At 36.5% G+C, this 12638-nt stretch overlaps 1 protein-coding gene across 4 annotated transcripts; it reads left to right on the top strand.

Annotated features, from left to right (window-relative positions):
- Window positions 1–2706: 2706 nt before the first annotated feature.
- Window positions 2707–12024, top strand: LOC132632403 (plastid division protein CDP1, chloroplastic). 4 transcript variants are annotated; one of them, XR_009579373.1, is made up of 14 exons: window positions 2707–3521; window positions 5677–5790; window positions 5868–6005; window positions 6307–6411; window positions 6506–6628; window positions 7045–7413; window positions 7656–7751; window positions 7831–7950; window positions 8540–8605; window positions 8685–9467; window positions 9950–10140; window positions 11562–11737; window positions 11815–11900; window positions 11994–12024. XR_009579373.1 is itself a non-coding variant. In XM_060348329.1 (12 exons), exons 1-12 carry the CDS (start codon window positions 3219–3221, stop codon window positions 11644–11646), a joined length of 2493 nt encoding a protein of 830 aa, XP_060204312.1. In that variant the 5' UTR covers window positions 2708–3218; the 3' UTR covers window positions 11647–12024. The 4 variants fall into 4 exon arrangements, 1 of the variants encoding a protein (XP_060204312.1); XR_009579372.1 differs by having other exon boundaries at window positions 11815–12024; XR_009579371.1 differs by having other exon boundaries at window positions 2708–3521; window positions 11562–11900.
- Window positions 12025–12638: the final 614 nt, after the last annotated feature.

Raw genomic sequence — 12638 nt, 5'->3', positions numbered from 1 at the left:
TTTAAAAGAGAACCCAAAATAAACAAAGTTGGGATGGGAAAAAAATACTTCTTAAATTTGATTATCATTTCAAAAATAGCCGTTTGATAATCGGGTTTATATTTATACTCTTGTAAAACTCTAGCTATTTTCGCTAAGTAGGCTAAAATTTCGGTTACCGTGGGATATAATTGTCTAGAAAAAACAAGAGTTGCATTATAAAAATTTTCTAAGAGTTCAACACATTCTTTAACATCTTCCCAGTGCGTAAAATTTAACCAATCAGCACTATTAATAATATATTTGTTGTGAACTTGTTGTATGAGGATCCTATACTCATGTGCTTGTTGTAGCATAATGTAAGTGTAGTTCCACCTAATCTCAATTTCTACTTGAATTTTCCTAGGTCTAAGGTTATTTTCCACACAAACATTCTTAAAATCTCTAAGTCTTCCCCTATTAGCATTACAAAAAAGAAATTCAACCGCATCTCTAACTTTTTGAATAGAATCGTCAAAACACACAAGACCATCTTTAACAATTAAATTTAAAATATGACAACTACATCTTACATGAAAAATATTTCTTAGCGGAGGGTTTATTTCTCTTTTTAAAAGACCAATCGCCTTTGTATTATTAGAAACATTATCTAAAGCAATACAAAGTGTTTTTCTATAAATATTAAAAAATCTCATAATAGTAGACATTGAATCCGCTAAATTTTTTCCATCGTGACGACTTTTTCCTTCATCATATAAAAAAACTATAATTCTTTTTTGCATAACCCAATTGTCATCAACCCAATGACATGTAATAGCAAAAAAATCTAACTTGTTAAGACTAAAACCCAAATCAGCGGTAAGAGAAACATTACAATTTAAAGAATTAAATACATGGCGCAAATAAAATCTATATTTTTTTATACAAATCTATAACATCCGCTCTACAATTACTTCTAGGAATACCCTCAAATAACGGATTATAACAACGTTAAATGTAAGTAACAAACCCCAAACCCGAGGGAAAGGAAAATGGTAAACAATCATAAGCTACCATGTTAGCTATTTCTACACGCTCTTTTTTCTTGTCATACTTAAAATTTCTACCGGTTCGTGGGTCTATCGTCATTTGAATACCCCAACATTTGAACCCGTTTGCTCTCCCCAAACATCCATATGTTTTTTTCTCATATGACCATTTAGTGTACCTGTTCCACCATCCTTACTAGTTCCTTGCCTAAAAGCAAATACTTATCCACATAGGGCACATGTAACTGATTGGTTTTCCCTATCCTTAGTCATAAATTTCCAAATTTTAACGGTTGGCTTACGAGTTCTAGGCGGTTTGTCTTGTGTATGTGATTGTGCAGGACATGTATCTCCTATGGGATTTTCCGGGGGGGGGGGGGGGGGGGGGTTGTGTTTCATCATCATCATCAATTTCATTAAAAGTGTCGGTAAAATGTTGTTGCATTGCCTCATGACCTAAAAGTGGATTATTTCCACCAACATCAATACCTAAATTAGGTGTTTCTTCCACAAATGTTGAAAATAAATTGCAACAAATTAAATTGCTAGAATTAAATTGCGAAAAATAAAGATAGAGTTGAAACGAAGGTACCAAATTGCCGGATTAATTTCCAACAAAGTGAAGGCGGCTAGAATTGCAGATCCACCAAAGCTACTTCGGATTGTTGCAAAATCACCAACTCCATCAACAATATTATAATTGCAAAATTAATAATTGAAACTATAATAAGACTTTATAATATTTATTTGAGAGAAATTTAAAGCGGCTAATTATTGCAAAGTAACTATAATTGAGAGATTGAGATTTGAGAGAAAGAGAAGAGTAAATTGGTGTGGATTAAAATGAAAATGAAGAACGGTTTATATAGGGGTGGGGAATGGGTTAAAGTGTAAAAAAAAAAGTTTGGGGGGTTGGGGGGGGGGGGGGGGATGAATTTATGGCCGTTTGGCAACGGCCATTTTTGCAAATGGACCGTTGCCAACGGTCCAATAACGGACAGCTGAGCCCAACAACGGCTATATATTTTTTTTTTTTAATTTCACCCGTTTAACCAGTTTCGTTTTCAAAAAAATCGAAACCGAATCGGTAAGAAATAGACGTTCTGATTTTACAGGTCCGGTTACCAGTTTGAACCGGACCGGTTGACGGGCTTACCTGGAAGTTCATAAATTCACTCAAAGACAGCAATATATATGAGAGTATATACGTTAGTCCATATCTTAGCTAAATTATCTGTTTCGCTCTAACACAGCCACAGGGTTACTTGGGATTTTATTCTCATGTAAAATGTGCCACAAATATATAGTGTATGCTTTCCTTTTCGCAACATAATGACGAAATAAAAAGTACACATATGCATTGCATCCAAAAATTTATAGATTTTTGAAAACAACTTTCTTCCGTGTGATATTAGGTCTATTCCGTCCCCTTTAACACCATTACTCACCATAATTTCACATATAAAAAATCATTGTATCTTTAGGTTGATGCAGGATATGACCAAATAAATTCATGCTACATCATATGATCCGTCGTCATAATGAATAATTGAACACAAACAAATTCTGTCCGTCCAACAACACTTGTAAACAATTTAATAAGATATGAGAAAGAAGATTATATACCAAAGTTATATCCCACCACACAACTTGCGAAATTGAAAATTTTCTCTTTTCACCCAATTGTAAATTGTGAAAAAAGTTGTGTAACTTGCAACGTGCAGATTATTTCTGCAGAAATGGGATAAAATTTAACTAACAGTATTTCAATGATCCCCAATATTTTCTCTTAGCCCATTGGGCCAATCCTTTTTTAAGATAGTTCCAAACTTTGGAATCAGTAGTTCAGGATTTTCCCTTTCAATTTCTTTTTTCTTTTTCCATCTCGTTATACAAATTCTTTCACACGTTAATCACAAAAAGGGCAAAAGCTCATTAAAGCAACGGTAATCCTAACGATTCTTTCATTCCAAATACTGCAAGGCATATAACTCAATCTATTGCACAACTGTTTAGCAAAGCAAACACTTTCACTGTAATAATTGTCATTGCTTTTCAGAGTTACAACATACAAATTGAAGTTTTTGCACCAAAAATCAGCTCCACATTTCTTTCATTTGTGAAATGATAGTCACTTGTTGTTGCAATGTTGATTTTGGCGATTTGTGAGTAATGCCACAAAAACTTCTTCAAATATAGTAGTGTGTGTATATGACGGCAGTTTTTCATCAAGTGCCAAGTGCACTTTATTTATGTTGCATTGAGAATGACCTAGAGAAACTGTATGTCTACAATGCTGTTCCAATCAGAGACAAAATCGATAAGAAATGGGGGAAATTCAGAGCTAGGGTTACGATTAACCGTTGTGGTTCCAGGAAGAGAGTTAATCGACGGTGGAGATTGTATGCCACTGAGACTCGAGTTCTCGAAAGCAACACTGTAGAGAGGAGTAATAATGCTAATGCTCAACCTTCAACAGTTCCCTCTATTGAAATCCCAGTCACTTGTTATCAGGTGCCCCCTTTGCCGCATTATTATGTATAGAAAAATGACTTCGATTGTCTGTTTTATCTGTAATTTTTGTGGAAAAGAGCTTATGTTGAGATTTTTGAAGGTAGAAATATGCTGTTAGCTAATATTGCGATAAATTAATGTGCTCCATTCGTACTTTAGCACAATTAATATATCATATATTTGAAACAAATTCGGAATTAAACTGAATAGATGTATCTAGGGAGAATTCCATTTGAAGAAACTATTCCCTAGATACACATGTCGTGTTATTTCACAGTTGAATCAATTAACGGAGATACCCTAATTAATAGCAGGTCTGATTCCCGAATTGAATAGGTTAGATTTGTGCTAATTCAACAGTTCTGAAGTCATTGTGCAATTTGCTTGGGTTAGAAAAAAATTGAAGCCGTACTGATCATACTTATACTAATTGATGGAAGATACCTGGTGCAAATAGACCGTGTTCAATTACTTACCTATCAGAGAAACAAAATGGATGCTTAATGAATGGAGCAGAAAACTCGATATTAACTATTGTTTTGGTTCATGGAAGTTCATCATTTTCCAATTATGGTTTTGCATGCACAAAGATGAGATAACTTGTTCGGTTCTTCATCTTTTGACATTTGGCTTCCATTTCCTGGAAAACTAATTTTGGGAAACTTGACCAATGATAGAATTTTGTTGTGGGATTACACTGGGTATGTTGTTGTTGTTCTTGTTGTCAGATTATACGATCACAAATGTTTAGGGCCAGTCAATAAAACAACAGCGAACATACGTTGCATGCTTATGTTTTAATTTTCTCCCAAACTAAGTAATTGGGGCTAAGGTTTAGTCGTTGTTGATACACATAAAAACATTAGGAAAGGTGCATGAGTCTCTTTAGTTTGGTTAGAGATTTGATGTTAGTGTGGAAATACGTATGATGTTTTGAGAATCTCTAGCTAAAGTGAACCCCTTAATTGTAGAACATGAATACCTAGCCGTAACTAGTTTGGAGTTGAAACACAGTTGTTGTTGTTTCAAGCCATGCCTTTAGCCTGTGCCACACAATAGTTGTGTTCCACATTCCTTAGTAAATAAATTCAAACAACTTTAGTTGTCCTTGTATCACTAATATGGTGACCCCAAGCATCCATTTTGAACTCTAATTATGACTTATAAATAGTAATGCCCCTAAATTTACCATTTTCCAAACAAGAATAATGCCCTAATAAAAAAAGAATTAAATAGTACTCCCTTTGTCTCATTGTGTTACCTTTCTATAGTTAGAATCAATTTAACTTTAAACTTCCCTTTTATCCTTAAAGCCAAGGTAGAGGTAAGGTATGCGTACAATCTACCCTCCCCAGACCCCACATTGTGGGACTCACTGGGTATGTTGTTGTTGTTGTAGATGAGTTATAGCCACACAAATGTCTATGACTTATTTTAAGCCACAAATTCCAAAAGCCTTTTTTTCTTTCTTAAACTCCGTGCCCAATCAAACATCGCCACATAAATTGGACGGAGGCAGTAATGTATTTGTGGTTTAACAAGTTAAATCTTAATGGACATAGGTCAAATAGTGGGTTGATAATATCCAAAAACTACATAAATATATTGAAGAAGGGGTTTGACCAAAATCAAGTTCACCTATTGGAAGGTCAGCATAGACCAGAATAATGGGATAGAGTAAGTATACTTCATGTACCTGTCTCTGTTCTACACATTCCTTAATATGCAGGCAGGAAGCATTCTCCAAAACTGTTTTTTTGAAACTGGTAACTTTTCATTCTCCAAAGCTGTTTTGAAAGTCTTGTGAAGAAAAAATGAGGCCGGATACAATACAAAGTATAGGATGAACAATGTAATGATATGGATACACTGTATCTATGGATTCTTTATGCTAGTGAGATGAACACAGGTCCTTTTTGTAGTTATTTGCACCTTCTTGGTATTATATACTTTAAATAAAATCACCTCTTTTCTTTTTTATTTCCTTTTAATGTGCCTTTCTTTACTTGGTCGGTGCTTTCAAATGGGAATATCTTTTGTACTAAGTCTAGCAAAGTTGATTTGGTGTCCAAGAAAGTGGTACTAAAGCTGAGATATGGGGAGGAGGGATCTTTCTATTTCCAAGAAATGATCACAATTTTGTATAAACTTGCAGATCCTTGGTGTCTCAGACCGAGCTGAGAAGGATGAAATTGTCAAGTCAGTAATGCATCTCAAGAATGCTGAGATTGAAGATGGGTACACCATGGATGCTGCTGTTTCTCGCCAGGTGGTAGCTGCAATCCTACATATTCAACTTGCTTATGGAGCTTATCTGTATTCTCATGCTTGGCTACATCTTTTCAGAATCTTTTAATGGATGTGAGAGATAAGCTTTTGTTTGAGCCAGAATATGCCGGAAATATAAAAGAAAAGGTTCCACCAAGGTCTTCTCTTAGAATACCATGGGCTTGGTTATCTAGCGCTCTTTGTCTTCTTCAAGAGGTAAGATACAATATACTATTGCATTTTCTGGAAAAAGTTGCGAAGTAAATAAAATAAATAGTATCACAAGACATGTAACTGAGGGCAGATGAAGTTACCCGCCAAGTTTGTGGCTACAGACTTTATCCATGGACCGGTGCCTTTCTCTTTTCTTTTATGTTTAGCTTATTTCAGTATACACACTATATTCATACCTTGTTCTATTAGAATTATAATAATTTCTTAGATTGAGCAAGCGGATTACTTTCTTTGCAAGTTTGTGCAAGTATGATTATTTACAATGTTAAAAATATCCATTCAGGTTGGGGAAGAGAAGCTTGTGCTAAATATTGGACAAAAAGCTCTTCAACATCCAGACTCTAAGCCTTATGTTCATGATATTCTTTTGTCCATGGCACTTGCTGAGGTTAGGCAAAGAGAGAAAAGTTCATAACTTTATGCTTTCTTTTACTTGGGATTGTGTTGTGCTTGGGTTTCTTATTCTAGATGCTTTCTTGAAGTGTGCAATTGCAAAAGTTGGATTTGAGAAGAACAAAATTTCACAAGGATTTGAAGCTCTTGCTCGTGCTCAATGTCTTTTAAGGAGCAAAGTTTCTCTTGGGAAGATGACATTGTTATCTCAGGTTAGTCTTGTTTTAGTTTGGCTGTCTTATATCCAGAGTTTATTTTGCGAAAGCTAAGTTATGTTTTTCATCATCGTATTTGTCATTTTACATGTAAGTGCGGTAGTTTAGAAGTATAACAAGATGGGAACCTAGTGTTAGATATTTAAGGTTGTGCTATGTGAGCGTGTACCAATTTTACTACATCCATCTCATCACCAGTGCATTCATTATCGTTCTAAAAGTAAGTGAAATAGATTAAAGATCTAGCATGAGTTAGATATAGAAGGTTCTTCTCTGTAAGAACGTGGAGCTATGATGTTATGACTATATTTGGAGTTGTTTGGTGGTTTCAGTCTCTGCGGCATATAGTGCAAGTACTTTGTGATATGCTGTTTCTTATTTCTCATTGGGATTATGTTTAACCTTGCTCTTAGATAGAAGAATCTTTGGAAGAGCTTGCCCCTGCCTGCACCTTGGAGTTATTAGGCATGCCTCGTACACCTGAAAATGCTGAACGGAGGATAGGGGCCATTGCAGCATTACGTGAATTGCTCAGACAGGGCCTTGATGTAGAAGCTTCCTGCCAAGTTCAGGATTGGCAATGCTTCTTGAATCAAGCTCTCAGAAAACTTATGGCTTCGGAGATTGTTGAACTCCTTCAATGGGATGATTTGGGTCTCACAAGGAAGAACAAAAAGTCCATTGAGTCACAAAACCAAAGAGTTGTAATTGATTTCAACTGTTTCTACATGGTTTTATTAGCTCATATTGCCCTAGGATTTTCCAGCAAGCAGATTGATCTGGTAATTACTATGTTGGTCTGTTTTTTGTACTTGGATTTTCACTTGCTGAAGTTAACACAATAAAGTATTTTCACTTTGTTAAATTATAAGGTTGAATTGCATTTACTCTCTCTCTCTCCCTCTCTCTCTCTCTCTCTCTCTGTGGAGGATTATTCCAGTATCTTGCTAGATGTTTTACCTGAGAATGTCAGGAGACTTAATGCAGTAATATGTTAACAAAAAATTTCAATTGTTTATTGCAGATTAACAAATCCAAAATAATTTGCGAGTGTTTGATTGCTTCAGAAGGAGTTGATCTGAAATTTGAGGAAGCCTTCTTGTTGTTCCTTCTTGGGCAGGTAAATCTGTAATTTCCTCTTTCATTGGCTACGTATTTCATCTGCCTTGAGTGTTTCTCCATAAATTCTGTTAATACAGGGTGATGAGGCTGCAGCTACTGAAAAGCTTCGGCAGCTTGAGCTGAACACAGATACAGCTTCACATAATTTAGCATCAGTCAAAGAAATGAAAGATGTTTCTGCTGCATCAAAACCGCTGGTATGTATTGCTTTACATGCTGTTAATCAGACTTTGAAACTATATGTCGCTCGTATAGACTGATTTCCTGGTTTGTCCCTCTGCAGTTATTTCATTTTATTTTCTCTAGGGATCCTTACTTTTTTCTCTTGTAAAATGTAAATGCAATTTTCTGTGGCCCCAACTCCTCAGCACCAACTTATATTTGCTGACATGTTGCTCTTTTGCAGAGTCCACCTTTATGTAAACAAAACTAGGATATCCTGACCATAGATAAGGATAAAAGCAAAACTAGTTTTTATTTTTTTCCTTCAGAAAAATTCAGTTCTGATTTGAAGGCACCCTATTGAGTGTTTTGGCATATACACTAACCAAGTCAGTGTTGCATGGACATTTTCCATTTGACCTTGATTTGATCTATTTCTAACTTAGGTGAACCTCTGGGTGCTGTATATATGTGTGTGCTTTTACCAATTTTGACCATTTTCTATATTGTTCTTCCGTCTGCTAATTGTTGAAAACTTAATCTGCATTCTTTTATCTAAGGGTGATTTTGTTGAGTTGAGTTGAAGTTAAAAGTTTCTCATCAGAACATCTTGTGGATTTCCAGGAGACCTGGTTGAAGGATGCTGTGCTTGGCTTGTTCCCAGACACGAGGGATTGTTCTCCATCATTAGTGAGTCATGTTACGAAATGTTTGATCTGAGCAGTACCTCATTATTGAGAGCTAAACTAACTCTAAAGATTTGCAACAGGTAAACTTCTTTCGCGGCGAAAAACGACCTTTCGCTACCAGGGGAAACAGAAGAGGTCTGCAGAACGCATCTCATATTAGTCATAGACCACTTGCACCTGCTATTCCACGGGACCAAAGAGCTTTAGATGAACCACTTTCGTATGGTGATACTTCTCGACATCTCGGGTCAGCTGTGAAGCAGTTATCTCCACCTAATTTACAACCTCAGTTGACTGTGGACAAGGTCAATGTGAGCAATGTTGGTGGGATGCCATCTGTTCAGTTAAAAAGAAATTTGGGTGCTGGACGTAAGGTTTGGGAAATCTGGTTGGGCCTGAATAGCATAGTTGAGAAGATAATTTTTGTTGTGTCAGTTGGATGCGTCATTTTTGTTTCGTTCAAGCTAATGAACATGCAGTTGTGGAGAAGAAAAAATGGATCTGGTTGGTGGCCAAACACGCCTAGGATGACAAGCTCCCATCCCTGGAAAATGGATTTTCCTCAAGATCCTAGTTATAGGCATGCAAGCAATAAGAGAAGTGGCGTCATTGAGAAGTTGAAGGAGTTGCTTCCAAAGTTCACAATGCAGATAGGGGAGCACCCGCAAGTTTCTGGTCGCCCAAACTCTTTCTTTGCTGCTGGTCTATCACCTTCCGCAACAGCAGCTTACAAGACGCCAATGCCTATAGAGCAAGCTGAGACCCTTATCAAGAAATGGCAAACCATTAAGGCAGAAGCACTAGGACCGGATCATAATATTGATGGTCTCTTTGATGTTCTTGATGAGCCAATGCTTGTTCAGGTGAGCTGCATTGGTTATTAATGTGTGATGTGCCTATAGGTATTGCTAGGATCATGGTGTTCAACATCAATTATTTTACTAACATATGTCCATTTTAAACGCCATTTGCATACCATAATAGTACATGTTCACTTATATGGTGCAACACCTTGTAGCGCAGTGCATGATACTCGGACTTGAAAAAAAGTTAAAATATTTAATTTCAGATTGTCAAACGCGATTTTCTTATCAGCTGAGCTCAAGTTGAGATTGTTGGGCTAAACTGGTTAAAATTGGTTATGTGAGATTCACTGAACAGTTTGGTTTTATGTATCTTCAAAGTTGTTATGATGAACTAGTGAAGTAATTCTTTTTTTCTAATATGCTGTGATTCTGGAGAAAGGTTGGACCTCATTGATTCTACAGAATGTCAAACTTAAACCGATGCTTTTTCCCACTTAAGTGCCTACTGCTGATTCATATTCTTTCTAATTGTACAACAGTGGCAAGCCTTGTCTGAAGCAGCAAAAACCAGGTCGTGTTTCTGGAGATTTGTTTTGCTCCAACTTTCAGTTTTACGAGCAGATATTTTGACTGATGGGATTGGTCAGGAGATGGCAGAAATAGAGGCAATCCTGGAGGAAGCAGCTGAACTTGTGGATGAATCACAGGTTAAGAACCCAAATTATTACAGGTAATCAGTTATTGTTGAAAAGTTGCTTGTGGACGTCAGTTTGACTATGCTACTTCATTCTTTTTGGATTCTGATATGGCAGTTGTTTGCCCATGCCTGCATACCCTCTCCCCCACCCCCCCCACCCCCACCCCCACCCAAAAAAAAAGGGAAGAAAGAAAGACGAAGCTCAAAGAAAAAGGGAAGTTGGAGAAGTGAAGGTGCTAGGCGCTTGATGTACCGACTCTCTGTGTCCGCTAGATATTCTAACTAGATATTTAACTTTTTGAGTGCCAGGAAAAAAGATTTTCTCTTGACAATTCAGACATGATTAAACTAGTGAGTTACATTGTACCTAAGATTTGGACTAATTCTGATTTTAGTATGTTGTGCTCAACATTTAACTCTTTATAATTCCAGCCTTTTGTTGCTCCCTTCGCTTACATTCTCATATCTCTGTGTAACCCATACCTTCCATAAATCCTTGGAACTATCATCCCCTCACTTAGTGGCACTTAAGAGGTTTGCCTAGATTGGGGAGGAGGAGTTGGTTAATTTGAGGATTTGGTGGCAAGCTGTAAGATATGGCGGAGTGGGGTGCAAAGTTGGAGGAAATATTTGCATAGAAGCAACGAAAGGGCTGGCGGTAAACAATGCTAGTTGAGTTGTGGTATTCTGCTCAACTTAATTCCGGTGCCCAAAGTTGTTCATGATGGGGCTCTAGAAGAATTAATTGGCAAGATAGTACTGATGTAGGGTGTGTGTTTTTTTTTTTTTTGGGGGGGGGGGGGGTCAGTTTCGGGTAAGGTTACAGGATATGAGGAAGTGTGTGCAGGTTACAGAATGGTGGAGTGCGGATGCTGGTTGAGTTTTCAGATTTCTATTCCACTTGGTTGTTCTGTTAGTATGAGGTCTAATTGGCTCATCTCTAAGAAGTTGAAGTTTAAGCATGTCCAGTAAAAGAATATAAGAACTAAAGTTGGTGTTAAGTTGTAATTTGAAGCCTGAAATTGCTTTATGTATGTCTCATTTGAGATAATTCATCATACTTTTAGAGCTACACATTGTAATATCACTAAAAAATAATTCACAATATTGTATAAAGTACTATCTATGTGTCAGGTGCTGAGTTGATTTTTCTTTTCACATAAAATTTACTCGAGTGCTTTATATGGAGTGTGAGATTGGTCCATGGCTTCGTAGAGGTATATTCAACTTTCACGCAAATCTGATCACTAGTAGAGGATTTGTTGATCACTCCAGTTGTCTGTTAGATGTTTTATCCATTTCTACCATGGCATCTCATAGCGAGCTATTTTGATATCATTTCCACAAAATATTCCCCCATGAATTAAGAGTTCCACCCCCTCTCTAGTCCCACAACAAATCCGTGTTTGTTTTCATATAAAACAACTAAAAGTTCCTTGGTGATCATCTTGCAGCACGTACAAAATTCGTTATGTTCTGAAGAGGCAAGATGATGGTGCTTGGAGGTTTAGTGAAGCAGATATTCTAACAAAGTCTTGACTTCTAGCATAGTGAGAGCAGAACTCTCAGTATATAAATCACAGCTTACCTGTATATGAGATATTCAAGCTGACATTGACTGCAGTTCGAGGTAGTGGTCTGTTCTGTTTATTTTACCTTCCTCTTCAAAATAATGCTTTTTTCTTTTATCCTCGTCAATTTTGGCAGGTAATTTCTGGCAGCATTAGTTGGTGTATTCTTTTTTTTTTGACATGTTAAAATGCTGAAGGGAGTGGCTAATCTATTGTAGCGAGGTAATTAGACTATGAAAGTAAAATCTGATTTGTTAAACTGATTTCCGATGAAATCTGTTGGCAGTATCCAATACCTTTATGATTGTTTTACAGTATATGTGCTTCTTAAGAGAATTTGAGCAAACATCAGTGTGTTCATACCCAACGTCATTTCTACTTTACCTATATTGAACTTTTGGAATTGTTATAAAATGTACTGCCCCGGTGTATTCTGGTAAACTTTCGTGACTCACTCACCTTGACTTCGATGGCCGGAAAGATAACGTGGAAAGTCAATCTTTGTTTGGTCCCTAACCTGCACAAGTTGTGATGGCCTGCGAAAAACTATTGCTAGGTTTGCTCATCACAGGCCACCAAAATGTAGAGTGCTTATGGAAAGAACATCTTTGAATAAGAGTCGTTTTTGTATTACATGTCATACTTAAGAAAAGCACGTTCAAGATTCCACACATGTAATGACAAAAATAGCTAAATGCTCTATTACTTTATTACTTCAGTTTTTATTTATTAAAGAAACTATGTTGCATAGTTCTGTTCTACTATTTCAGTATATAGGTGAAATTGATCATCAAAAAGAAAATTCTTGGGTTCATCCTTAACGATAAGATTATCGGTCCATCATTGGATTTTGAAGTTCCTTTATGCCCTTAAATTAGACATCTACATGTTAAATTCTAATGCGTTGATATGATTTTGAGTTAATAGAATTGTCAAAAAAGGTTTAAGACCAGCTGGACA

Source organism: Lycium barbarum, chromosome 3, assembly GCF_019175385.1.
Source record: "Lycium barbarum isolate Lr01 chromosome 3, ASM1917538v2, whole genome shotgun sequence".
Taxonomy (NCBI): Eukaryota; Viridiplantae; Streptophyta; class Magnoliopsida; order Solanales; family Solanaceae; genus Lycium; species Lycium barbarum.
This window is presented reverse-complemented; position numbering and strand designations above follow the sequence as displayed.

Bases quoted from the DNA above. Each gene is read 5' to 3' on its own strand.
- LOC132632403 (XM_060348329.1), top strand. From the start codon at position 3,219: ATGACGGCAGTTTTTCATCAAGTGCCAAGTGCACTTTATTTATGTTGC. The intron at 6,006-6,306 runs GTAAGATACAAT...ATATCCATTCAG, and splicing joins CTCTTTGTCTTCTTCAAGAG to GTTGGGGAAGAGAAGCTTGT. The intron at 9,468-9,949 runs GTGAGCTGCATT...ATTGTACAACAG, and splicing joins ATGAGCCAATGCTTGTTCAG to TGGCAAGCCTTGTCTGAAGC.